Genomic DNA, 27,264 nt, shown 5'->3' with positions numbered 1-27,264 from the left:
GCTGCAATGGTCCTCTGCAAATGGGGAACCCGGGAATGCCAGCTGCCCAGCCGGTTAAATCTGCAATTAAAAGCAGATGCCCCCCTGTGGGGGAGGGTGCAGCAGATTCTGGGAAGCCACCAGCACCTTTGATACACTGACTGCAGTTCGGTATGAAAACCAAAAAACTTTATTGGAGAAGCGATGAACAGATACAAGTAGAGCAGGTGGAGGACAAAACTTCCACAGCCAGAGGGATTAAAATAAAGTCTGCACAGGAGCACCATGCAACAAGCAGTCATGGCTAGTCCAGATCCATCCCGCTCCCCTCTGTGCCCATGTGCAGAGCTCGGGCTCCAAAACCATCCCAAAGATAGCCCTGAGCCATGTCACACAGCTCCACGTTGCAGCGCTGAGTCACCTCCTTCAGCACGAAGAGACAGCCGGCAGATACTACAGATCCCAGCAGGCCATGCTCCAGCCCAGCAATTGGGAACACAGGGGAGCATAGCATGCTGGGACTTGTAGTCTTCTAAGGCCATACATTCAGGTTAGTGATGAGCTATGGCTGCATTCTGTTGTTTTATACAGTGTCAGCCAGACTGTATCTGGGTAGCCCCTACACCTCCCACCAAAGGGACCTCTTGGAATACCGGCCCCTGCCTCCAACCCTTTCCCTCCAAGATCCTTGTTGGGGGGGGGGGGGAGGGGAGGTGGGAAAAACAAACTTGATTGTAGTGTTAAGATTTAAAACTCTTAAAGTTATCCCTGATCATGTACATTCATTTACGACATGAGACATTCAGAATTTTAATTCAGAGCTATTATTCCAGCACTTCTGTGATTAGTTTATAATACATGCTATATAGACTTTTTGTGATTAGTTTCTATCTAGACTACCTCCTCCCTCAGCCCCAAAAGGAACATCCCACCAGAAAATGGACAAGTGGGGGCAGATTTATCCAAAGTCATTTAGATACCCAACTTCCTTATGCCTTTGAAAACAAACCTGCCTCTCAGCCCGTCAGCAACATCCCCAGATTCCTGCAGGCCAGCCAGAACGAGCCACAATATCAAGGAATGAAGGGAGCTGCTGGTGCAGATGCCTTGATTTGCAAGGACTTATTCTGCAATTGCATCATGAACGGGGCATAGGCTTTGAGTTGGGAGGCTCCAATTTTTAAGTCCAGAAGGGACTTGTCATGAAAGGTAAAAAAGCTCAGAGTCCCAACTGCAATATTGCTACAGGGCTCCTGCATTTTAACACCCGACCCCTAGTGCACCTGCTTTTAATGATAAGGTTGCACGTCTGATCGCACCAGTGCCCTTCATCACTCGGTCAGTGACATCCAGATTAGCATATGGCTCACCAGGGCTCCCTGTTCTGTGCCACGGTCTTTCCTGGGGATTTTAACCTCTGTCCCTAGCCCTGTTATAGGCTGTTAGGGAGGTGGCTGGCATCAGTCCAGTCAGCCAGTGGCTTGGTTGGAGCAGGGGAAGATCACGGTCTGGTCTGCGGGAAGCATGCGTGGCTGCAAGGCGGAGGGAAGCCTCAGTCAGTCGCTGCTGCTGGAGGAGGAGGAGGAGGAGGAAGACGAATGCTGCAGGGAGGGGGAGAGAAACCATGAGGCTTGGACCTCAGCCCAGGGAGTTGATATGCTGTTGGCAGGTGGATGGATGGGAATGGAAAGGAAGGGGGCACCCTGCTAACAGGGCCCTGAGCTGCTGCCCATGGAAGCAGGGCTAGCTCCCACAGGGGACCCCCTCCCCATCCCACCCTCCCCAATGTTACAGGGTTTGTGTAGTTGGCAAGGGGGTCTTGGGTCTACTGCTAACCCCCATGCACCAATCCCCACCCCGGCCACACATCCACGTACAGGGGCTCCCCTGCCATGCCCACAGGAGTCCCCCCACTTGCATTGCCCCCACCCCACCCTGTAAAGGGGGGGTGCCTTAACCACGGAGACTAGGACCCCTCCAGACTCATGTAATGAGGAGCCAGAAGCACTGGCTGGACTCAAACCAGCATCCAGGATGTGGAAGGGTCCCCACCCCAAGCCCTGAGCGAACCAGCCGCCCTCCCTGTCAAGGTTCAGTGATGGCACTAAATTGCTGAACAGACTGGGAGGGGGGGGGGGGACACAACCCACACACAGGTGCTGAGAAAAAACCCAACACACAAGCTTTCTCCTTCCCCTCCCCCAACCCAGCACGTAGCTCTGACCACTATGCCAGAATGCACCCCCATTCCCCACCCCCACTGACCTTTCCATGCTTGTGCAGCTTGTGTGGCTTGTGCACCTTGTGAGCCTTCTTCATCTTCTTCTTCATCTTCTTCGCCGCCTTCTTGTCCAGCACTTGGGCCCCGACCACGACGGTCCCAGGCATCAGGGGATTAATACCCATCCCCCCGGGCATGCCAGGAGCAGGTGGCGGGTAGGGACCCAGAGGGTAGCAAGGCTGCTGGCCGGGGAAAGGGGGTTGAATGGGGTGGCCGGGGGGGTAGGCAGGCTGCCCTGGAACCCCCGCTGGAGGGGGGGGATAGGAGCCAGGGGGCACTGTGCCCGGGGGGAAGGCAGGGTTCCCAGGGGGAGGGAAGGCAGGATTGGAGCCAGGTGGGTACATGGGGTTGGGAGGGTAGGCCGCTCCGGGGTAGGCACAAGGCTGTCCTGAAAGGAGAATAAACCAGTGTCACAGCCAGCAGGAGAAGAGACACACCCCTGGAGCAATATCTCCCCCATAGCCCTGCCCTGCTCTCAGCCCCACCCTGCAGCATCACTGGGGCTTCCCCACCTCACTGCCCCCTCTCCCCCGGGCAGTGACACCAAGTGTTCCAGGCTTGGCTGCTGCTCCCTAGCTTTGCCTCCCGCCTTCGCTGCTTGGGGAGTGGGGGGGTCCCCTGGTTCCTGCAGGGGCAGTGCCCCCTTTGGACGGCAATGATGCCCCCAGTGGGTTGCCAGAAGGGGTAACTGACCGGGTGCTGGGGTTCGAAGAGCATCAGCTGCAATTGCCTGAGCTAGAGGAACAGCTCCACTGGCGTAGCTGACGCCACCCTCCGTACATATTTCTGCTACTGGTGGGGCACGGCCATGCTGGCTCAGACCACTGGTCCAGCTAGCCCAGTATCCTGTCTTCCAACAGCAGCAATCCCAGGTGCTCCAGAGGAAACGAACAGAACAGGGCAATTTATCTAGTGATCCATCCCGTCATCCAGTCCTAGCATCTGGCAGTCAGAGGCCTCTAGGGACACGCACAGCATGGAGTGCGGCCCTGACCATCTTGGCTAATAGCCATTGATGGACCTATCCTCCTGGAACATTTCATTCTTTTTTGAACCCACTTATACTTTTGGCCTTCACCACATCCCCCGGCAACCAATTCCACAGGCTGACTGTGCGTTGTGAAATACTTTCTTGTGTTTGTTTTAAACCTGCTGCCCATTAATTTCACTGGGTGACCCCTGGTCTGGGTGTTATGGGAAGGGATAAATAACACTTCCGTATTCACTTTCTCCACACCAGTCATGACTCTACAGTCCTCTATCATATCCCTCCTTAGTCATCTCTTTTCTAAGACGAACCGTCCCAGTTTTTTAAATCTCTTCTCATATGGAAGCTGGTCCATCCCCGTAAACATTTTTGTTGCCCTTCTCTGCACTTTACCAACTTCTCTGTATCGGGTTTGAGATGGGGCAACCAGAATTGCACACAGTATTCAAGGGGTGGGTGTATCATGGGTTTATCATAATGCCACTATGATATTTTCGGTCTCATTATTAGGAACCATTAGGAAAGGGATAGATATTCAATTGGCCTTTTTTTGGCTGCCGCTGCACATTGAGCAGAGGTTTGCAGAGAACTATCCGCAATGACGTCCAGATCTCTTTCTTGAGTGGTAGCAGCTACTTTAAACCCCATCATTTTGCACGTACTGTATCGTTGGGATTTTTTGTTTTCCAACGTACATTGCTTTGCCTTTACCACCACTGAATTTCCTCTGCCCAGTCACCCAGTTTAGGGAGATCCCTTTGTAACTCTTTGGAGTCAGTTTTGACCTTACCTATCTTGAGTAATTTTGGATCATCTGCAAACTTTCCCACTTCACTATTTACTCCTTTTTTCGGATCATTTATGAATATGTTGAACAGCACTGATCCCAGTACAGATCTTTGGGGACCCTGCTATTTACCTCTCCCCACAGTAAACACTGACCATTTATTCCTACCATTTCTTTCCTATCTTTTAACCAGTTACTGATCTAGGAGAGGATCTGTCCCTTTATCCCATGACTGCCTACTTTGCTTAAGAGCCTTTGGTGAAGGACCTTGTCAAAGGCGTTCTGAAAGTCCAAGTACACTACAGCCACTGGCTCACCCTTGGCCACGTATTTGTTGACTCCCCTCAAAGAATTCTAATAGATTGGTGAGGCATGATTTTTCTTGACAAAAGCCACGTTGACTCTTCCCCGACATATCATGTTTATCTATGTGTCTGACAATTCTGTTCTTTTCTATAGTTCCAACCAATCTGCCTACTATGAAGTTGGGCTTACCAGCCTGTAATTGCCAGGATTGCTTCTGGAGCCTTTTAAAAAAGGATAGTTACATTGGTTACCCTCTAGTCATCTGGTACGGAGGCTGATTTAAGCAATAAGTTACATAGTACAACTAATAGTTCTGCAATTTCATATTTGAGTTCCTTCAGAACTCTTGGGTGAATCCCATCTGGTCCTGTTGATTTATTACTGTTTAATTCCACAACTTCCTCTGTTGACACCTCAATCTGGGACAGTTCCTCAGATTTGTCACAAAAAACAAAAACAAAAAAAACCAAAACACTAGCTCAGGCATGGGAATCTCCCTCTCGTGTGCTGCAGTGGAAGACCGATGCAGAGTTAGCATGAGGCACATGCTGCATCTGCGTCCCACAGAACCTGCCACCAAAACCTCCAGCTCATTTCACGTGGACCACCCAAGCTGGGCTAGATTTGAACCTGCCGCTTTAGAGGCAAGAGGGAGCCCCGTATCCCTTCTTTCCCCTGCTGAGGCAAAGAACGGGGGAGCATCAGAGGGGAAGCCAGAGGAGCAGTTGAGAAACCTGCCAGACTTGCCATCAGTCCTGTTGCCACTCACCTGCGTAGGGATCCGACATGGTTAGAGAGGAGAAGTGTCCTGTCACCTGGAGGGAAAGACACACTGTCAGGCAAATAGCACAGGGCACGCATGGGTCACCCAGGACCAAGTCTCTGGTGCAGCAGCGGATTAGCCCAGCCAACCCTAGAGCTCGGAGAAGAGAACACCAGATGGGGACAGCCTGCTGTTTGCATCCCTAACAGAGATCAGGCCCTGCCCTAGAGAGCCTACCATCTAACTAGACAAAGGACGGAAGAGGAGACCGGAGAGGGGCAGTGCTTTGCCCTAGGTCACCTTGGCAGAGCCAGGAGCAAAACCCAGCCCTCCTGGCTGCCAGCCCAATGCACCACCCGGCCCCGTGTCCTCAGGCTGATGACTGATTTTCCATCCCTCCGGGGAGGAGAAGTCCACAGCCCCCACTCTCACCGTCTCCTCCCCTGCTGGCCCTGCAGTGTGTGTACCCAAGCAAATGAGCAGAGGAACAAACAGGATCACAGGATAAAGCAGCTGCTGTACCTATCTAGCCAAGCAGGTGTGGCTTGGGGCATGAATGCAGCCCAAGCTTGGCCGACTCTGGTTCCGGGGACTCGGAGCTGGCGTAACCGTCCCCCCCCAGACAGAGACACTGAGACACCTACACGGGAGAGGCTGCTGGGTTATTTCAGAGCACCCCCACACCTTCCCGCTTCCACTGCTCCAGCCCCATCACCTCCCTGGTTTCCTCTGCAATCCCCCAACGCTGCACCCCACATGCCCCCCAAGCTCCTCCACAGCCCTCTTCAAACTCCACTTAATCTCTGCTTCAAGCCATCAGCTCCCCTCCCCACCCCAGGGCGCTAGGTCCTGTCCACCCCCAGACAGCCCCCTGCCCCAAAGACCTTATAATCAAGGCCACGGCTCCATTAGTGTTAAACCAGCTCTAGGTAAGGACCCCACCCGCAGTATCTGAAACCCAAACCTCTCGTGTTCTTTTCCTCTCTCCCCAGATGCTGCTCGATAACAGTCACCAGTGAAACAAGAATTTACAGCTGGATTGGGATGGGGGAAGGGGTCCCTATGCAGGCTCCCCCAACCTCAGGGTCAGACTAACCCCAGACGTCCTTTGGCACCACCGCCATTCCCTGGAGGAGCATGGGCAAGCAGGCACTCCAGCCACCCTTAGCCCTCCTACAGGAGAGGGGCAATGACAGGTCAGCCCCCAGCTCTGTATCTGCAGCTGTGGGAGGAAGTGGGGGGGTTAGGATAGAAGGTACATTCAGGGGACAACGCTTTGCTACAAGAAATGAGCCTAATCCGGCCCCAACTCTCATTCCAACACCATCCCTCCCGCCCCCGCAACACACAAACACACACAGAGATCTGCACAGAAAGAACAACAACTCAGCTAGTCAAATCGATTCAGAGCAAAGTGAAACCGACCCAACCCGTCCCAGTCCACCCTCCTAAGCAGAGCTGGGTCCAAGGCCAGCCAGCACAAAGTGACTCAGCTACATTGCCCCACCCTTGAGATCTCATCAGCTTTTAAAGTTCAGGAGCAGGGAGCAGCTCAGGGATACCCCACCCCATGCCCTGCAGCCCAGGACAGCCAGCCAGGGCTTAAATTTGTGCTGGAAGAGGTGCCGGGGCTCAAGGAATTAGGTGCTGGGCTCAAAGCAATTTTTTTTTACATTCATAACTGATGCAGCAAATTCAGAGGTGCCCAGGCGATGAACTGCCAAGCCTAGAGGTGCCACGGCTCAGCCCTGGCACAAGTTAAGCACTGGACACCACTGCGTTGCCGCACAGAGGTGACCAGCTCTCTCTCTCAGGAAGGTTGGCAGCTCAGCAAAAGAACTAATGGGGGAGGCAGAGGGTTGGTGACCACTGCAGACTGCAATTCACTGAGGACCCACAGAGTTACAATGCCCCACGCCAAGTCTCACATGCCCACCCCTCTGAAAATTCAGGGGGGAGTGGGAAAGCAGCCCCCAAGAGGTCTATAGTGAAAGCAGAACTAGTTTAGCTACCGACAACAGAGGAGAATCAGATTTGGGACGTGCAAATGAAGAGGGGTGTGCATGGGGGTCAGACAGAGGAGCATGCATAGGGGTTGTGCAGGGGAGCCTGCACCAGAGGTGGATAGACAGACAGATGGGTGTGCAGGGTGGATGCAGAGAGGGACGGACAGACAGCTGTGTGTGGGGAGGATACGCAAACAGAGGGACAGCTAGACGGAGGGGTGTGCAGGAGGATGCACAGAGGGACGGATGTGCAGGGGGGATATACAGAGGGGAACGCATGGGGGAGGGACAGACTGGGGGTGTCCAGGGGGATGCACAGAGGGACTGAGAGACTAACAGCTGTGCGGGGGAGGACACACGGAGGGGAACACATGGGGCAGGGACAGACAGAGGGACGTGTGGTGGGATACACAGAGGGGTATTCATGGGGGAGGGAGGGACAGACAGACAGACAAAGAGGTGCGCAGGGGGATGCGCAGAGGAACAGACAGACTGACAGCTGTAGGGGGGATGCACAGGAAGAGGGACAGACAGAGGGATGTTCAAGGTGGGGGGGACAGACAGGTGGGGGGGACAGACAGACACAGCTGTGAGGGGGATCCATGGGGGGAGGGAGGGACAGACAGAGGAGTGTACAGGGGGAAGGACGGACAGACAGATGGATGTGCAGGGGAGATGCATGGGGTGGGGGAGGAGGGACAGACTGATGGGTGTGCAGGGGGATACATGGGGGGAAGGTAGGGACAGACAGAGGGGTGTATGGGGAGGGACAGACATACAGACTGACTGATGGGTGTGCAGGGCAATACATGGGGGGTGGACAGACGGAGGGATGTATGGGGGGAATACACCGGGGGACAGACAGACAGACTGACGGGTGTGCAGGGGGATACACAGGAGGGAGGATGGACAGAGGGACGTAGGAGGGAAGGCGGGAGGGAGGGACGGACAGACGGCTGTGCAGGGGATACACGGGGAGATGGACAGACAGAGGGACGGGGGAGCGGGGCAGGGACAGACTGACGGGTGTGCAGGGGATACACGGGGATGGACAGACGGAGGGACGTATGGGGAATACACAGGGGACAGACAGACAGACTGACGGCTGGGCAGGGGATACACGGGGGCGGGGAATAGACAGACAGGGACGGGGGCAGGGGACAGACGGGAGTGGGGGAGGACAGAGGGACGGGGAGAGGGAGGGACGCAGGGGACACACGGGGGAGACGGACAGACAGAGGGACGGTGGGGGAGAGGGAGGGACTGACAGGTGTGCAGGGGATACACGGCGGGGAGAGGGACGGGGAGAGGGACAGACAGACTGACGGCTGGGCAGGGGATACACGGGGGGGAGACGGACAGACAGAGGGAGGGACGCAGGGGGACACACAGACAGGCCCCCGTCACCTTGGCACCAGGCGGCTCCGCTCCCGAGCTCCCCGCTGTGCCCCGCCGGCTTCCTGGAAGCGCTGGTGTCCCCGGCCCGCCCGGCCCCCATTGGCTGGCGCCGGCCCGGGGCGGCCCGCACTGGCTGGCCCCGCTGTCCGTCACCCCCGGGCCGCGCCTGCGGGAAGTAGCCGCTGGCCCCGCTTACGGCCTCCCGCTGCACCTGGAGAGGGGGAGGGGACTCCGGACTCCTGGTTCTCTCCCCTGCTCTGGGGGGGCGGGTCTAGTGGGTTAAAGCCGGGGGAGCTGGGACTCCGGACTCCTGGGTTCTCTCCCCTGCTCGGGGGGGGTGTCTAGTGGGTTAAAGCAGGGGGACTCCGGACTCCTGGGTTCTCTCCCCTGCTCTGGGAGGGGGTAGGGTCTAGTGGGTTAAAGCAGGGGGACTCCGGACTCCCGGGTTCTCCGGACTCCTGCTCTGGGGGCAGCGGGAGGGCTGGGACTCCGGACTCTTGGGTTCTCTCCCCTGCTCTGGGAGGGGGGACTCTGACTCCGGGGTTCTCTCCCCTGCTCTGGCGGGGGGGAGTCTAGTGGGTTAAAGCGGGGGGACTCCGGACTCCTGGGTTCTCTCCCCTGCTCTGGGAGGGGGGTGGGGTCTAGTGGGTTAAAGCAGGGGGACTCCGGACTCCTGGGTTCTCCGGACTCCTGCTCTGGGGGCAGCGGGAGGGCTGGGACTCCGGACTCTTGGGTTCTCTCCCCTGCTCTGGGAGGGGGGTAGGACTCCGGACTCCTGGGTTCTCTCCCCTGCTCTGGGGGGGGTCTAGTGGGTTAAAGCGGGGGGAGCTGGGACTCCGGACTCCTGGGTTCTCTCCCCTGCTCTGGGAGGGGTGGGGTCTAGTGGGTTAAAGTGGGGGGACTCCGGACTCCTGGGTTCTCTCCCCTGCTCTGGGAGGGGGGTGGGGTCTAGTGGGTTAAAGCGGGGGGGCTGGGACTCTGGACTCCTGGGTTCTCTCCTCTGCTCTGGGAGGGGAGTGGGGTCTAGTGGATTAAAGCGGGGGGGCTGGGAATCTGGACTCCGAGGGAAGTGTGGTGTAGTGGTTAGGGAGGGGGATTGGGCATCAGGACTGCTGGGTTTTCTTCCTGGCTCTAGGAGGAGCATGGTCTGGTATTTGGAGGAGAGTGGGGAGTGCTAGACTCCTCTGTTCGATTCTGAGCTTTGTACAGGAGTATGGTTCACTGGTCAGACTCAGGGAGCAACATCCAGAACTGATTGGCTGTGTCTCGTACGCTATCTGTGTCTCAGTTTCCCCACCTGGAAAACAGGTATAACAACTCCAACCCATATTGGGGGGGGGGGGAAGGAGGTGGCTTGTGAGGCTTAATTCACTAATGCTTGGGAAATGCATCCTCAGATGAGAGGTGGCAAAGAAACATTCTGGCTGTTCAGTCTCTCACCATTGAAATCCATGGCACTGAGGGCTCTTTTGAGAGGCCGAGAAAGCACTAGGAAGGATGGTCCAGTGGGTAGGGCACCAGCCTGGAGACCTGGTATAGATTATTGTATCATCCACATTTGTCCTGAGTGACCTGGGGCAAGTCATATAGTTGACCCTGTGCCTCAGTTTCCCCACCTGTAAATGGGGCTCATACCCCATGGGTATGTGAGGATTAAAATCTGCTAATAAGTGTAAAGCACCCAGGTATTATGGTGATGGCTATATAACCACTGGATAGAGAAACAGCAAGGCAGTGACCTTTCCTAGGTAGATCCTCAACTTTGTGTTCATCAGATCTGAAGTGCCCAAAGGCTGCCTGGTGGCTCTCTAAGATGCAGGAGCGAATTCAGAGGGGATCAAGCAGAGCTTCAAGTGCTCTGAAAAAAGTGGGAGTCTATCATCATCTGGGAGCAAGAGCTTTTGTAAGACAGACCTTAGGGTGCACCCCTCAGAGATGACAGCCCCTCGCCCCCAAACACACATGCTTTAAGATGTGGGGATCAGGGCCTGTTCCCGAGAGATTAGTCAGTGCCAAGCTGGCGAGTGGGGTGTGGGTGTCTCAAGGGCACAGGCCCTGTCCTGGAGCCCGGCCAAGTTAGAGCACTGCGTGTTTACACACAGCTCTGATGACACTGCATGAAAGCAAAGCTCACCTGACAGCAGCGCCAAGGTCACTCAAAGGATAGTGCCCCTAGGGAGCGCTGCCCAGTGTTTTAGGCAATGGAACTACATGTGGGGGAAAGGGATTTGGGGCTGGGGAATCTCTTGGGAAAACTGGCAACGTTTTATTGGGTTGTTTTCTAGTCGGTCTAGTGGTTACAGCAGAAGATTGGAGCCAGGACTCCTGGGTTCTAGCCCTGGCTCCGGGAAGGGAGTGGGATATAATGGTTAGAGCTGGTGGGGCTAGGAGCCAGGCCTCCTGGGTTCTGTTCCCTCTTCTGGGAGGGGAGTGGGCTCGAGCAGGAAGGGATGGAAGGCAGGACACAGCTGTAATGAATAGAATGGATCTTTTATTGAGGCTGCCGGACATAGACTGACCCTGCGTTCCCACTGCTTAGTGCCATGATATGGGGCCATCCTAAATCCTGGCCTGGGTTGGGCTGCCGTGAAGGGAATGCTGCGCACACGACAGGCTCTGTTTGTAGCTCCGGCACGACTGGTGACACTTGGGCATATACCTCGCTTACCCTGTGACTTCCCTGCGAAAATCGGGACAACACCCCTGACCGGGGACGCCTGAGATGTGCAAATATTAGTGACAGTAAAAAGTCCTGCCCCAGAGTCCTCCCAAGTGAGGAGCATGTTCAGAAACCCAAGGCCTGGAGAAATCACTGGCTGGATTCCTCCTGGGATGAGATCTAGGAAGCTGCTTCAGCCCCAGGGTTAATGAATCCCTCTGCAGGTTAGAATGAGTCTGGGGCAGCCTCGCCCAGCAATAAGAACTATGCCCCCCACCACCACCCCGACATTTTAGATGCAAATCTCTGGAGTCCTTTGTGCTGAAGGGACGTGTTGTTAAGTGTTGTTATTCTGGGCTGCTCCTAAGGGCAAGAATCTGAGGCCCTACTGCACCAGATCACAGACCAATGGTTAGAGGAGGAGACTGGGCACCAGGACTCTGGGGGTCTCTTCCCTGCTCTGGGAGGCACTAGGGTCTCCCGGATAAAGCACCAGACTGGGCCTCGGGAGACCTGAGTGCTAGTCCTGGCTCTGCTGAGCAACAAACTTCGCCACTCTGTGCCTCGGTTTCCCTGTATGTGAAATGGGGCTAATGAGCCCGACCTTTGTAAAACGCTTGGTGATCTCTGGGAGAAAAGCATGAGTTGGTGTGATTAGCAAGTGCCGGATCCTCTCCACCCTGTTTAACCCCGATTCCCAGGGTCCCATCCAGCGCAGAGTCCTCCATCAGACCATTGGCTCATCATCTCGCCCAGAATCCTCAGCTCCCTGCAGGCTCTGCCCCGGGGACCCACTGACTATAAACCCAGTGTACATTTAAACCAAGACCCTACCAAAACAAAACCCTCCGTTGCCCATCCAGTTCTCCCCCTGGGGGATGGGGGGAATGTGACAGGTGGGAGTTGGACTGGAAGGCACTCAGATGCTCCTGGGAGGAAAGCAGGATAAGAATCTGAGTGTTGCACAGGGAGAGGTGCCCGGGTGTTTTTCTCCAGCCACACTGGGTCTGTCCAGCCCCACGCCTCTTGCTGTAGCGGCACCTTGGTCTCGGAGAGGGTGCAGAGAAGAGCCACAAGAACGCCGACAGGGTTGGGAGATCTGCCTTATAGTGAGAGACTCCAGGAGCTGGGTCTATTTAGCTCAGCAAAGAGAAGGCTAAGGGGTGACTTGATTGCAGTCTCTAAGTACCTGCACGTGCTCGCGGGCTGTTCGGGCAAGCAGACAAAGGTCTACCAAGGTCCAAGGGTCATGTGGGATTCTCCACCACGGCAAGTTTTAAATCGAGAGCGGAGGTTTTTCTAACATCTTCAAACAGGATGTAATTCAGGGCCGTTCTCTGGCCTTGTTATGCAGGTCAGATGAGACAATCACAGGCATCCTTCTGGGCCTTATAATCTACGCAAGAGGTCCCCAAACTGTGGGGCATGCCCCACCAGGGGGCACGGAGGAACCTACGGGTGGAGGAGCTTGGGAGGGCCCGGGTCAGCCCCCATGGGGGCTGGGGAGGGAGTGCCACCCAGCCCCTCTCCGCCCCCAGCTCTGCTCCAGTCCTGCCCAAAGCCGCGTCCCCAGCTCCTGGCCCCCCCGTCTGGCCCTGGCAGCTTCTGGCCCTGCCCTCCTAGCAGCTCCGTTCTCGGCCCCGTGGCTCTGTCCCCGGCCCCGCTCCTGGCCCCAGACCCACCCTCAGCTGTGGCCCCAGCATCAGCCCCCTTTGCCCTGTCCACGTCGTCCCCCACTGCAGCTGCAGCCCTGCTCCTGGACCCAGCTCTGGGGAGGCGGGGAGGAGGGGGCAGACAAGAGTAAGGGGGGGTGACCCTCAAAAGTTTGGGGACCACGGATCTTTGCACATCCTGCTGCAACAAATCAAACTAGCTCTGTACCCCTCCTCCTTCGACACTCGGTGAGCTCACTGGCCCATCCTTAGCTCCCTCGCCAATGGCCCATCTACCCCCCTCCGGATGGATCACTCAGACCAGTCTGTGCTGATGTATTACTCAGGCTTTATTTCCAGCCAGCCCCCGCGTACAAACATTCAATGTCAAACTACCCCAGCAAGCAGCTCGTCTGCCCCGTCTGGGGCTCAGAGACGGCCTGGGCAGGGCTGCGTGGTTCTTACTGCAGGCCGAGCGCCCGACGGGATTCCCGCTTCCCCTCGCACCGCGGAGCAGAACAAATTAAGACTCTTTCACCCACCTTGTGTGCGTGTCAATATTGTTATCCCAGATGGGGGAGCTGGGGAACAGGGAAGCGACGGGAGATTCTCACGGGGAGTCAGGGGCAGCTCTGGGAATGGGACCCAGGTGTCCTGGGCACGAGCCACAAGACCATTGTTTCCCCCTTTGTCCCAACCTTTCTCTCATCCCCTGATTCCCCCTTCCCCAAGAGCCAGACTCCCCCTCTCTCCTGCCTCTGGACCCGTCACCTCCAGCGGCCCTCTCCTGTCACATCATGGGCGCCCCCTGGGGGTGGAATGGGCTGGCCCCCTCTACACTACGTCCTCACTAGTAGCCAGGAGGAGGAGCTCAGTGGGCCTGCAGCCCAGCTCCCAGAGTCACTGCAGCTGGCGCAGGGGCTAACATGGGACTGTCACTCCATCTGAGCGACACCTGGCAGGTGCCTGTGTCCCCCGGCCCCTCCCTGCCGAGAGGCGGCTGGCACAGAGCCCCGAGGATCAGCAAAACCTGGCATTGCACCATGGGCCTGCAGACAGAGGCAGCGCTGCCCTGTGCTTAGCACAGAGGCCTGGGAGCTGGGTTTTAGTCCTGGGTGAGTCCCTTCCCCCGCCCCCTCCATGCCTCAGTTTCCCCTGCGGTGAAATGAGGGAGATGGGGGATTTGTGAGTGCAGAGTATTATCGTAAACTCCAGGCTCCTGCTGAGCAAGATCGTTCCATAGCCCACTCCCAGATGTAAGGAGAAAAGGCCAACCCTTCAGTGCCTGGGGCCAGCTGGGCAGGGGGTGCACATGGTGCCCCACGGGTTCCTAGAGGAGTCACCTGACAGGTGGTACCATCGCAAGCCAGCTGGTGTTCCCAGGCCGTAGCCCGGTCTTGACCCACTCTAAGGTCTGCGGGGAATAGAAGAGTCTGAACCTGATCCCCAATGCCACTATTTGTTCCCCCGTCCAGCTCCCCATGGCCCAGATCTGCACCCCCCATTAAAAGCTTGGAGGGACAGTGTAGGCTAGTGGATAGTGCACCGGACTGGGACTCAGGAGACCCAGGTTCTATTCCTGGCTCTGCTGGGCAACCTTTGGCAAGTCACGTTGCTGCTCAGTGCCTCAGTTTCCACTCCCAAATATTGACTGTTACTGTGAGCTCTTTGGGGCAGGGGACATTTGGTCCTGCTATCCAGCATGTAAACAACATAGCCCAGGGCCAGGACCGTGTGCATGGAAGGTGTATACCTGTGTATGCCCATCAGTGGGTGAGGGCATATGCCCTGTGTGTGTATGTGTCTTGGGGGAGGGTGTGTGTCTAGTCTGTATGCCTATGGGGGGGAGAATAGAGGTGCATGACTATCCGTGGGGGGGGGGGGGGTTAAAGGGATGCATGTCCATGAAGGGGATGGGGGTAAATTAAGGGCTGCACACCCACCCATCCGTGTGGGGCTGGCATATCTGTGTGGGACTGGCATGACCACATGAGGGCTGTACTCCCAACCTGGGGGCAGATGGGGGGGGAGGGGCATGGCCAAAGCACAGTGCATTATGGGTATTCCCTGCCTCCCAGAGCCCTTGGGAGCAGAGTGTAAGTTAGAGCAGCCCTGAGGCTGCTCCGACATGAAGGGGTTGGGACTGATCCCAGAATACAGGGCAAACAATTTATTGATCACAAGCTGCCAACCAAACAGAAATGGGGCTCGATTCCTTGATCTGGGGAACAAACCCATGGCCGCAACCATGCAGATATGGCTTCTGGCCAAGCCGCCTGCACCCCACTCACCCGCCGGATGCCGCGTGGCGTACATCCCTCCTACCTGCTGGGGGTATGGACAAGACCTGTGTCAACTCCATAAGGGGACAATTGGCTGACGCGTGCACTCCGGCACCTCTCATCCCATCCAGCAGGGGCCAGCGGCAGGTTCGAATCGGGCCCAGGTGGGGGGGTTCGGCTGGGCAGCTTGAGGCCATGCAGCAGCAGGGCACAGGCCAGCCAGCCGTGTTTATATACAGCGCCGGCAAAAGCTGGGGTGACACGGGCGTGGCACCATCCCTGCCCCCAGAGTTCCTCTCTCTCCGTCAGCGCCAACCAGAGGCCCAAGGAGCATTCCCAGGCACCATGGGCCAGTGGCGGGTGAGGACAGGGGGGCAGCACCCCTTGCCAGCTCAGCACACCCCTGCCGGCAACTCAGCTCCCAGGGACTGGAGCCGCTGGCGGGCGCACTCGGCTGTCAGCCGGGCCTCGGGGTCGGGGTCCCAGCAGTCCTCCAGCAGCTCCCGCAGGCAGATGGAGACCTAGGGGAGAGGGGTCTCTCAGGGTGCAGGTGGTGCCGGACCCTAGGCTGGCTGAGGGGTCGCCCTGAGAGAGAACCTGCTGCAGCAGAGATAAGACTCTCACCCCGACCCTGCTCACCTGTGGGGCTCAGGCCAGGGCTGTAAAGCCACCAGGGAATACAATAAAATCTGGGGGGTCGCCAAAGGGTCTCACTACATAGGTGTATTTACTGCTGGCCCTTTAAACCAACAGCTGAGCCAGCTGCGTCCTTCCTCCCCTCCACTGCTCCTTTATCCCTTCCCCCTAGTGTCCCCCCCAACCCCTTTACCTGGCCTGTCCCCCTCCAGGAGTCGGGGATGGCTGGCCTCCTCCTCTCCTCCACGGCCAGTCTCCTCAGCTCCCCATACGTGGGACTGCTGCCCAGCTCCGCCTCGTAGGCCAGCTGGAAGGGAGGGACCCCGCAGTCTAGGGGAGGAGAGAGTGGGACAGGTGGGGGGGGTCAAACAGCCGTGGCTTCCATCCAGCCCAGCCCCTAAGATGACCTGGGTACCAGCGACTGGCTCAGTGCATGGGCATGTGTCGCCCTCAAGTGGCCAGCAGTGTGGATAAAAGCCCAACTACTGCTGCTGGCTGATGGGGATTCCCCTTGGATCCAAGAGACCTGATTCTCGGCACACTCAGGCTGCACTGGCAGCACAGAGGGGCCTTCCAGTGCGGATATGTGGCCCCCTGGGGAGTCTCCCCCCCATGCAGCAGGCTCCCCAGTTGGTGTGGGGCTGGTGTGACCATGTGAGGGCCCCAGTGCAGGGGGCAGAGCAGGGCATCACCAAAGCACACTGCATTATGGGTATTCCCTGCCTCCTGGGGCCCACAGGAGCAGAGGGTAAGTTAGAACAGCCCTGAGGCTGTGAGACTGGGCCCAGAATACGGGGAGCACAAACTTGTCCCTGCCCCCCCCCAGCCCAGGAAGGGGGTAAATGGGACTCAGCCCCCCTGGATCTGGAGTGTATGGAGCTGCAACTCTGGCCCCAGGGCCCCCTCCCTCCTGGGCAGCTTGGCTCACTGCTCCCAGCAATCAACCCATCCCCTTTCCACGCCAGCCGGGGGCAGGCATCCTCCCCAGGGGCTGAGCTCCCAGACACCTCCCCAGGGCAGGGACCACTGTGCAGTGCAAAAGGCCCAGTGCCATGCGGGGTGTGTGTGTGTGTGTGAGAATTTCTCCAAACCTCCACCAGGTGGCAGCGTTTCCAGCACTTTATTTCTCTGTGCCGCCACCGGGGGGAGGGAGGGAGGCTCTTGATTTGATAGTGCATTGGGTGGGGGGGGGGGGGGTGTACAGAAGGGGGGAGAGAAATTATTAGGGGGGGTGTTGAGGCTTTCTAGGGACGGGGGCTGCATGCAGCAGCACGGCCACGGTTGGGGGAGGTGGGCTGAGCAATGGTTAAGCTGGGGGGCACACGGGGTGGCATGAGGAGCCATGGGGTGCAGGAAGGGATGTTTAAAGCCAGGCAGGTCAGAGGCCTGGGGGATGGGCTCCAGGCCTGGATCCTGCCTGGCACGGGGCCCAGGGGGTCACGCCCAGCGCCGAGCCCGACAGCCGCTCACCTGGGGAGAGCCCCGAGCATCTCGACAGGATCTCCCAGAGCACCAGGGCCAGGGAGTAGACGTCGGCCTGCTTCAGCGCGCGGCCCCAGACCTGCAGGTCCAGGCTGTCGTCCAGGATCTCCGGGGCCATGTACCGCTGGGTCCCTGCCTGGGATCAGGCAGGCAGGTCAGCACCGGCTGCCGACCACCAGCCGTTCACATGCCACGCGGGGGTGAGCTCGCTGGTGCCAGTGCAACCGTCTGCACATGCCAGGGCTGAGGTTCCCATGCGTGTCCCCGTGAACAGGGCTGATTCATACCAAATGGGGCTCCCAGCCTCCCCCCCAACAGCCTCCTTTCCAGGGGCTCCCCTTCCTTGCCCCCCCCCGATGCTCAATCACGTTCTGACACGCTCACGTGTGGTCACACACATCCCCCCGTGCGCTCATATCCGGGGAGCTCAGACTCCCCCAGCCTCCACCCTCACCCCCCCCCATTAAAACTTCCCCTCTCTGCCCTAGATGTGTGGGGGGGGGATCACAGACACACACACACACACCCAGTTCTCCAGCTGGACCCACCGCTCAGTTCTCTGAGCCTTGAGCACAAGTGCTGCCACACTCACTCACTCACTCACTCACTCTTCCTACCTTCCTGACAGCAGCTTCCATGCGGCCGCCGCCCCATTGCTCCATGCGCGCGGGCAGCGCCGTGGCCAGGCCGAAGTCCCCGATGGCGCAGCTCCGGTCCTCCCGCACCAGCACGTTCTGGCTGCTCAGGTCCCGGTGAGCCACGCTGGGTTTGTGCAGGCCTGGCGCCAAGGAGACACGGGTTAGGAAGGGTCCAGCTGTATGTGTGTGTGTGGGGGGGGGGGATGTGCCTCTCAATGCCACCAGAGAGCAAGAAGGGCCGAATCCTGCCCCCCCCCCGACCCCGCAGATAGGCACAGAGAACGGGACATTGCAGAGACACCACCAGCTCGGCTCATGGGCCTGATGAACTGGACAAGGTGGTGGGGGCACGGTGGACCCTTGGCTGTGATTGGCTAGTGGAGAGGATGGCTGCTGGGCCATGTGTCCTATCCCCACCTCCCAGCTCCTGGGCTCCCCCTTGAGGACAGGCGAACTCGCCGCGCCGAGGCGGTGGGCGGTGCTAACTTGGCACATTGAGGCCGGAGTGGGGGAAAGGGGGCTCGCAGCTGTGTCCGCAGCCATGGGGCTCGGACAGGGCCAGGCGTTGCCCTGCAGGGCTCCGGGAGCCAGGGAGGCTCTCACCGTTGTGCCAGAGCTCCTCGTGCAGAAAGGCCAGTCCCCGGGCCAGCGACAGGGCCAGTCTGACGGTGCCGTCCCAGGGGCTGACGTGCTGGCTCAGGAAGTGTCTCAGGGAACCCTGCGGGCAGACAGAGCCTGGCTCAGTTGGACCCCAGGCCAGAATCACAGTTGCAGCCCTGACCCTGTGCAGTCTGCTCACCAGGACCTCGTTCAGTCTGGCTGTGCAACCCCAAGTGGGGAGGGGGCCCCCCCCCGGTCCTTCCCCTGGCTGGATCCATTCCCCTGATGGGGAGCGATGGGGTCCCCAGCCCTTTCCCCGGGGATGATTCCCCGGCTGGACGCATCCCCCATCAGGAAGAGTTTTCTGAATACACTAAATTCTCTCTCTCCATATCTGAGAACAAGCAGAATCCCCGAGCAAAATCCCCTCCCTGCCCGTGCACAGGCACTCAATCCCCATGCAGTTCTGCACATGCCCAGCAGAGGGCAGTGCCACCCCCTACCCCCCACCTCCCCCATGCCCAGGGCTGGCTGCAGGGTGAGCTCTCACCGCCGGGTAAAGCTGCAGCACCAACAGGCTCCCTTGTTCCCCGTGCACCCCTCCTCGCCCAGCCGCCAGGAGCCGGGCCACATTGTCGTGGTTCATCAGGGGCAGGCTGTGCACGGACCACTCGGCTGCAAAGTGTTGGGAGCAGGTGTCGGGGAAGGCCTTGATCGCGACGGGCGTCTGGTGCAGGGTGCCCTGCCACACCACGGAGAAGCGCCCATCCTGGAGCACCTGCAGGGGACAAAGACATTGAGGGTGACACGCTGACCTGCCTCTGGGCTGCCCTGGCACCGGGGGTGGGCAAGGGCACCCTCTCAGCTCCCTGGGATGGAGAGGGGAGCACAGAACCTAGCCTTATCCTAGGTAGGGCACTGCTGCAGGGAAGCTCGCAGCTCTGTGGAGTCTATGGCTGGGTACTGCTGCGGGGAAGCTTGCAGCGCTGGTGTCCCAGCTGGGCACTGCTGCGGGGAAGCTCGCAGCTCTGTGGAGTCTATGGCTGGGCACTGCTGCGGGGAAGCTCGCAGCGCTGGTGTCCCAGCTGGGCACTGCTGCAGGGAAGCTCACAGCGCTGGTGTCCCAGCTGGGCACTGCTGCGGGGAAGCTCGCAGTGCTGGTGTCCCAGCTGGGCACTGCTGCGGGGAAGTTCGCAGCGCTGGTGTCCCAGCTGGGCACTGCTGCGGGGAAGCTTGCAGCGCTGGTGTCCCAGCTGGGCACTGCTGCGGGGAAGCTTGCAGCGCTGGTGTCCCAGCTGGGCACTGCTGCGGGGAAGCTCGCAGCGCTGTGGAGTCCATGGCTGGGCACTGGTGCAGGGATGCTTAGCAGAGCGGATAAAATTTATTTTATTTCGTTTAACTCTCATGGGAGTTAGGTTCCTAATCTTTGAAAATACCTGTAGGCACCTATTAGCATCTTTAGGTGCCTAAATAGCTTTGAAAGTCTCCAGAGTGACCAGAAACAATCCCTCAATTCACTAATGACAGATCATTCTCCCACTGTTGAATAATAATTAGTTTTGAAACAAAATGTGTCTGGATAAACTTACGGTTTGGGCCCCTTACGTAGCCAGGGCATTTAAAGAGTTTTATTTCACTAATCAAAACGTTTTAAAATGCTAGTTTTGTGCATTTTTACTGGCATCCCAATTTCCATCCAGATGCAGCTTGAGACAAATCACAAGTAAACAATCATCTGTTAGCAAATACGAAACGTGTCCTTGGCCGTTTCCGAACATAATCAAAAATGTCAAAATTAAGATTCTCACTAAATAAATGCTAAGCTACATAACTGCTTCAATAAATGTGTATCGATATAATGCGTCCTCCGGTTAGCAAAGAGAAGGACCAAATTTAGAGAACAGGCTATATTTAGTAGTGAATCAACACGTTTGAATGGTTACCCACCACCGAGAACGAACCGTTAGGAAAAGAACTAAAAAACACAAATGCAAAACGCAATTAAAGTCAGTGATTTAAGTCAAGGTTTCCTGCTTGTTGGTTTAAATCAAGATTAAAATCAGTGCTTTAAATCAGTCCACTCTGAAGCTTGCAGCAGTGGAGACCCTGCCTGTTACTGCTGCGAGGAAGTTTGCAGTGCTGGAGCCCCCGCCTGGCACTGCCAGCACAAACACCTGCTTGCATGGGCCAAGACTGATCTGCCTCCTCCAGCAGCTCAACGGCGCCATGCCAGGTGACGCTTGCTGTCCCCCCTGCAGAACCAGGCTGCGAGCCACACCGACAGAGGCGAGACTGAGGCAAAGGCCAGTCCGCGCTGTCAGCCCCCAACACAGCCACCAAGCGAGACCTGGAGGAACTGGAGCGCTGGCAGCTCCTGGCTGGGGGGTTCCCTCTCACGGCTGGAATGGGGGTCCATGGTGACTTTGGTCAGCTCCCCGCTCCCGTCCTGGCGCAGCAGCACTGCACAGACCTTCATCCTTCGCACTGCGGAGAGAAAGCGAGAGAGATTCCCCCTGCAGTAACACAGGGGACTGGGCCAAACTGAGAGAGAATGTGTGTGGGTTTGTCACCAATCAACCCACGGCATGTGTGTGTGTGTATAGTCAGACAGACAGACAGGGTGAGTCAGACACTAACCCAGTATGTGTGTGTGCAGAGAGAGAGAGAGACTGTGTGTGTACAGACAGAGTATACACAGATAGTGTGGGTGTGTGTGGAGAGAGAGAGAGACAGATGGTTTGTGCATAGACAGACAGTGTGGGTGTGTATGTTTGTGTGTCATACACCAACTCGGTTTGTATGTGTGTTTAGAGAGAGACAAACAAACTGTGTGTTTAGAGAGAGACAGACTGTGTATACAGACATCCAGACTCTGAATGTGTGTGCATGTGTGTGTGTATAGAGAGAGAGCTGGACAGACGATGTGGTGTGTAGAGACAGACTGTGTAAACGGATAGACAGACGAACTGTGTGGGTGTGTGCATGGGTGTGTGAATCGTACACCAACCCAGTTTGTGTGCATATAGAGAGACAAACAGACCGTGTGTGTGTAGGGAGAGACAGACTGTGTGTGTCGACAGACCCTCTGTGTGTATGTGTGTGTGTGTGTGTAGGGAGACAGCCTGTGTATATGGACAGACCACGTGTGTGTGTGTGTAGAGAGAGACAGACTGTGTGTGTCGACAGAGTCTCTGTGTGTGTGTGTGTGTGTGTGTGGAGACAGACTGTGTGTGTCGACATACCGTGTGTGTGTGTGTGTGTGTGTGTGTAGGGAGACAGCCTGTGTATATGGACAGACCACGTGTGTGTGTGTAGAGAGACAGACTGTGTGTGTCGACAGAGCCTCTGTGTGTGTGTGTGTGTGTGTGTGTGGAGACAGCCTGTGTATATGGACAGACCACGTGTGTGTGTGTAGAGAGACAGACTGTGTGTGTCGACAGAGCCTCTGTGTGTGTGTGTGTGTGTGTGTGTGTGTGTGTGTGTGTGTGTGTGGAGAGACAGCCTGTGTATATGGACAGACCACGTGTGTGTGTGTAGAGAGACAGACTGTGTGTGTCGACAGACCCTGTGTGTGTGTGTGTGTAGAGACAGACTGTGTGTGTCGACAGACCCTGTGTGTGTATGTATGTGTGAATCGTACACCAACCCAGTGCGTGTGTGTCAGGCTGTGCGTGTACCTACGTGTGAGGCAGAGGCAGGGACTGAGGGGAGAGGGACAGGGAGTCTAATAAATACCAAGAACCCCCCCAGCACCCCAAACCCTGTGATCTTAACAGGCCACTTGAGCTGAAGGGGGCTCCCCGCTGGGGCTATCGGCGTTGGGCCTTGGACAGAATTCCGGCTGCGCCCACTAGAGGGCAACCTGGGTCCAGACTGGCAGAGCAGCCCTGATGCTGCCTCCAGCAGAGGGCAGCGGTGTCCGTGGGCAATTAACTGGCCAGGGCGCCCCCTGCTGGCTGGGACCAGGGACCACGGCCGCATTACAGAGCCACTCCTTCCCTCACACAACTGGGGCTTGTGCTAATGCGGTCCAGCTTCCACGGCTGGGACGACCAGGAGACCCGTGACGGGGGGCAGGGGGTGACATCTCAAACCCCATATTCCCCGCTGGGCCGAGGGCCTGCAGGAGCTGGGGGGGAGGCCATACCTAGGAAGGCCAGAAAGCCGAGGAGGAGCAGCAGCAGGCAGGCCACGGCGATCCAGATGGTGTCCGTCAGAGCAGACCCAGCTGAGGCTGCGGAAAAGGCAGAGAGAGGGGGAGGCCAAACTGAGGACTCAGCCCCAGACACGGCCCAGGGTCATATGAGCCGGGATACGGCTCCCGCGGGGGCATTGGGATCCAGCCATCGCCTGGCTGCCCCCTCAGGTGCGCCCCCCTGCACCAGCCCCAGCCCTGCACTAAACGTCCTGAGCAACAGCGATCCTAGCCATTCCCTGGGGGCACCGTTCCCAGCCGGATCTGTCCCCCCTGTCAGGGAATGGGGTCCCCCCCAGCCTGTCCCTGGGGGGCGATTCCTCGCCCAAATGCGGCATGTCGGGGTGCCCAACACCCCTAAAGTTCAGCCTAAGTGACCTTTTTCTTAATCAGCTCCTATGACACCCCCCCCCCCGTCTCCTTGGGGCCCAGTGGCCACCTCTCCCAACTAGCCACTAGCCAGCCCGCTCCTGGAGCAGAGAGGCTGAGGAGTGCACATGGCACAGACCGGACGGGGGCTGCCGGAGCCCCTCACATCTGGCCCTCGCTCCCCGTCCCGCCCACGGGATGCTCCTCTGCTCGAGTTTTAATTAAACTCCAGGAGAAAGAACGGTCCCCCCCCCACCTCCCCACTTCTCTCAGCTGCCAACATTCCTGTATCCTCCCTCTGCTGCAGCCCATCAAAGCCGGTGGGGTGGGGAGTTGGGTCGCAGAACTACAAAGCTAGGTGGGGGGACCCGATCTAGCCCCAGGCATGCTGTTAAAGGAGCAGGGCAGTCAGATCCTGGCCTGGCCAATTCCAGCTAGGCATCCTTACTGGCAGATGCCAGGATAGTCCCCTTGCAGGGAGTGGGGTCTAGTGGTCAGAGCAGGGGGCTGGGAGTCAGGATTCCTGGGTTCTAGTCTTAGCTTGGGGAAGGGAGTTGGGTCTAGTGGTTAGTGCCAGGGAGCTGCATCTCGGGGCAAGGCACAGGGGCCTCGTCCCATCCCTTTCTCTCCTGCCCACAGAGCAGGTCTGCGGCCAAGTGCTTCCTCCTGCTGCAGGAATGAATGAACCGGAGATGAGAGGGAAGCAGCGGGATGGAGGGGTGCAGGGAGAGCAGAGGGAATTACCCCTCCTCTGCTGCACTGTGCCCCCACCCCACTGCCCCTTTGCCCCCACCCCGCCCTGCTGCCCTGTGTAGGGGGATGGGGCTCCCTCCCAGCCCCGCTGAGATCTAACATACTGGAATCAGACTGGCCCTGGCTACAGCATCAAAGGCCTCAGGGGCCAGAGCTCGCTCCCTGGTCTCTCCCCTGCACCGGGCGCTGTCACTGGGCAGACAGGCAGAGGGTCGGCCAGGGGCCCTCGTGCCTGATCAGGGCAAACCCAGGCCAGGGGCCCACACCAGGGGGTCAGGGTTCGGCGCCGTAGGAGCAGCCCATCGGGTGCCACTCAGGGCACAGCTCCCCTCCCTGTGCTGAGTCCTCTGGGTCAGCCCCCCCATCCACAGCCCCCCCATCCCGCAGCCCTGGCCCTGAGATAGAGTAAGAATCAGGATGTGAACCCCCCACTCCCCGGCTTTAACTACTATACACGACTCCCGCCCCCCGAGCTGGACATAGAACCCAGGAGTCCTGGCTCCCCATCCCCCAGCTCTAACCCACTAAACCACGCTCCTCCCCCAAGCTGGGTACAGAACCCAGGCATCCTGGTTCCCCCCACAAGACCCCACTCCCCACAGAAAGTCCAGCAGCCCCACGTGGCAGCTGCTCGGCGGCGGGATGTGTCGTGGGCAGCATCGCTGGGTCAGACCCGGTCCCACCGGACCAGCCCGGTCCCGTGTGAGCGCCGGGCTGCCCTGCCTCCCAGCTGCTTATCAGGGTGACTCAGAGCTCTGGCGCTCGCACTCCCCTGCCTGGCTGGCCTCCCCAAGGTCTGTGGGGCAGCGTCCAGGCCAGAGCATCCAGATAGCCGGGGTCTCCCCCCCGGGCTGCACCTGCTGGGGGGCGGGGAGAGAGGAGAGCCTGGCCTTCATGGGTCTGGGGGGGTGGTTACACAGTGACTGCCCCATGCTAAGCAGGGTCCTTCTCCCAGCCTGGGGTGGGGTGGGGGAAACACTGTGGGGAGGGGAGCAGAGCCAGACATGGGGGGGGGGCAAGAGGGGATGCATGGGACAGACATGACAGGAAGGGCCAGGGCAATTATTTATGCTTTATCTTGTGTCTGGCTCCATTTATTTTCGACACGTTCCCCCCCCCCCGACATCTCCCTCCCCCAGCTCTGCCAGTGCCCCACAATCCTGACCCATAGACCCCTGCTAACCCCACCTTGGCCCCTCCCAGCTCTGCCGAAGCCCCTCAATCCCGACACCCCCCCCCGCTCCCTCAGACATCTCCCTCCCCCAGCTCTGCCAGTGCCCCTCAGTCCTGACTCGCAGCCCCCTGCTAACCGCACCCTGCCCCCCCCCCAGCTTTGCTTGGCCCTCAATCTGAAAAACCCCCCCTTTTCAGACATCTCTCCCCCAGCTCTACCAGTGCTCCGCAATCATGACCCATAGCCCCTGCTAATCCCCTGGCCCTCCCCCCCAGCTCTGCCAGAGCCCCTCAATCTTGACAACCCCCCCAGTCCCTCAGACATCTTCCTCCCCCAGCTCTGCCAGTGCCCCTCAGTCCTGACTCGCAGCCCCCTGCTAACCGCACCCTGCCCCCCCCCCAGCTCTGGGGGCATGTTCCCCGGCGATACCTCACCTTGCGGCGCTGCAGGGGCCCCAAGCTGGCTGACGTTGGCATTGCAGAAGTCGGAGCGGCACAGGCAGCGCTGGAGGATGGCCCCGGTGGTGTGGACGGGGCTGGTTTTGCAGGCTGGGGAGTCGCAGCCATCTCGGTCGCTGCCCCAGCAACCTGGCCTCCCGTAGAGAGACAGACAGACAGAGCCGTCAGGGAACTGAGCCCCCCCCCAGCCTAATCTCTTCTACCCCACCCCAGCACAGCTCCCTCCCTCTGCAGTGCCCTCGGGCACAGTGTCCGCCATGTGGGTGCCCACGCCCCGACCCTGCAGCCACCTGGGGATGGGAAAGACCCTTCCCCCCCTCGCTGGCCTGAGCCAGCCACAGCCCAGTTGGACACGTGGGGGGGGGGCACCACACAGGCCTTCCCCTTCATGGGGAGTTGCAGGGGCAATAAACCCACCCGCTGCTTTTAGACTCACTTTTCACAGACCCCTGGGAAGTGACTCGCCCGAGGTTGGTGCCAGAGCCAGGGAGAGAACCCAGAAGCCCTGGCTCCCAGCCCACCCACCCCCCCCCCCGGCTCAAACCACTAGACCCTTCTCCCCTGAGGAAGCTGACATTGAACCCAGGAGTCCTGACTCCCAGCCCTGGGAGACAGAGCCAGACCCCACTCCCTTCCCAGAGCAGAAATAGAACCCAGGCATCCTGCTTCCTTGGGGTAACCAGATGTCCTAATATTAGGGGCTTTGTCTTACACAGGCAACTACCCCCCCCACCAAAATAAAAGTGTCACCCTATGCCCCACCCCATCCCTTCAGCAGCCCCTCACCTTGCATCACCGCTTGGAGCTGGCCGTGGCTTTGGTTCCAGATCCCAAAGCAGCAGTGGCTGGAGTGGCAGAGGATGGTGCCGCGCTCGGCGCCCCCCAGAAGACGCCCCTGGTGCCGCATGGAGCCCTGCAGGTTGTGGGGTGGCTCGAAGAAGACGCAGCTCCGGTTCCCGCTCAGGGCGCCTGGAGAGACACAGGAGGCTCAGCTGGGTGGGTGCAGGACTTACACCCGCTCTCTCCCTCCGTCCCCCCCCCGACCCCGGGGGCAGCAGCCTGGCCCTCCGCCCATCTCCCCCTGCCTGTGCATGGGGCACTAGGAGAGCACGGGGGGCCCCCCACCCTGCCCCATACCCGGCAGCCCCAGGCTCAGCCAGAGGCACAGCCCCCGAAGCAGGCGGAGGGCCCAGGGAGGCATGATCACCCTATCCCAGCCAGTGGTCCTTTTCCCAGCACCTGGAGCGCGCGTGTGAGCCCAGCTGGCCCTCCCCCACGGCCCAGCACAGGTGGGAAGGACTTGGCCGGCTCCATGCGTGGGATGGGGCCGAGACACTGTCAGCGGCCGGAGGATGCCAAAGGAGCGCGGGGAAGGAGGGTGGCGCTCCCCCGCGCCCCGCTCTGATCCTGCTCCCACCCTGAGACTCAGCCCCCGTGGGCCCTGCTCCCCACCTTAGCCCCTGGCCTGCGGGCTGGCGCTCAGCCCAGAGCACCGTGTATCCTGCTGGGTTCTGTCTCAGCGACTCTCGCCTGCTCAGAGCCTGCTGGGAGCCGGGCAGCAATTTCAGTGCCCGGGGCCCTCATCTGGAAGCAAAAAGCGCCAAGGCCCGTTCCCCGCCCAGAGCCTTCCTCATAAAGCCCAGTCTCCATTTATAATCAGAGTCCAGGGGTCAGGAACGTACCCTGGGCCCCACGCCCCGTGCCCCTAGCCCCAGCAGAAAGCCCTCAGATGCAGCACTAATGCCAACTGGCATAATTATCCTGCCTCCCTAAACACGCCCCTACCTCACTGAGCTGCAGCTGGATTGGGCTAAATACCTCTGTGGATCAGGGCCTGGACTTCCGTGTGGCTGTTAAC

The 27,264-nt window shown here is 58.7% G+C and overlaps 2 protein-coding genes across 4 annotated transcripts; both read right to left on the bottom strand.

The window, feature by feature from the left end:
• Nucleotides 1-151: 151 nt before the first annotated feature.
• PRR13 (proline rich 13) lies at nt 152-8,673 on the bottom strand. 2 transcript variants are annotated; one of them, XM_039515127.1, is made up of 5 exons: nt 7,117-7,209; nt 6,201-6,326; nt 5,111-5,156; nt 2,245-2,648; nt 152-1,580 (listed from the first exon to the last, which is right to left on the bottom strand). In XM_039515127.1, exons 1-5 carry the CDS (start codon nt 7,192-7,194, stop codon nt 1,536-1,538), a joined length of 699 nt encoding a protein of 232 aa, XP_039371061.1. In that variant the 5' UTR covers nt 7,195-7,209; the 3' UTR covers nt 152-1,535. The 2 variants fall into 2 exon arrangements, with proteins under 2 accessions (XP_039371061.1, XP_039371062.1); XM_039515128.1 differs by lacking the exons at nt 6,201-6,326; nt 7,117-7,209 and adding an exon at nt 8,518-8,673.
• Nucleotides 8,674-13,151: 4,478 nt separating this feature from the next.
• On the bottom strand, nt 13,152-26,995 carry AMHR2 (anti-Mullerian hormone receptor type 2). 2 transcript variants are annotated; one of them, XM_039513714.1, is made up of 11 exons: nt 26,859-26,995; nt 26,193-26,375; nt 25,383-25,535; nt 22,605-22,691; nt 20,805-20,941; nt 19,008-19,235; nt 18,461-18,575; nt 17,837-17,997; nt 17,208-17,355; nt 15,931-16,067; nt 13,152-15,622 (listed from the first exon to the last, which is right to left on the bottom strand). In XM_039513714.1, exons 2-11 carry the CDS (start codon nt 26,311-26,313, stop codon nt 15,494-15,496), a joined length of 1,416 nt encoding a protein of 471 aa, XP_039369648.1. In that variant the 5' UTR covers nt 26,314-26,375; nt 26,859-26,995; the 3' UTR covers nt 13,152-15,493. The 2 variants fall into 2 exon arrangements, with proteins under 2 accessions (XP_039369648.1, XP_039369647.1); XM_039513713.1 differs by lacking the exon at nt 26,859-26,995 and adding an exon at nt 26,544-26,640.
• Nucleotides 26,996-27,264: the final 269 nt, after the last annotated feature.

Source organism: Mauremys reevesii, linkage group 25 (genome assembly GCF_016161935.1).
Source record: "Mauremys reevesii isolate NIE-2019 linkage group 25, ASM1616193v1, whole genome shotgun sequence".
Taxonomy (NCBI): domain Eukaryota; kingdom Metazoa; phylum Chordata; order Testudines; family Geoemydidae; genus Mauremys; species Mauremys reevesii.
The sequence above is the reverse complement of the archived record's forward strand: the minus strand, read 5'-3'. Positions and strand labels throughout refer to the sequence as shown.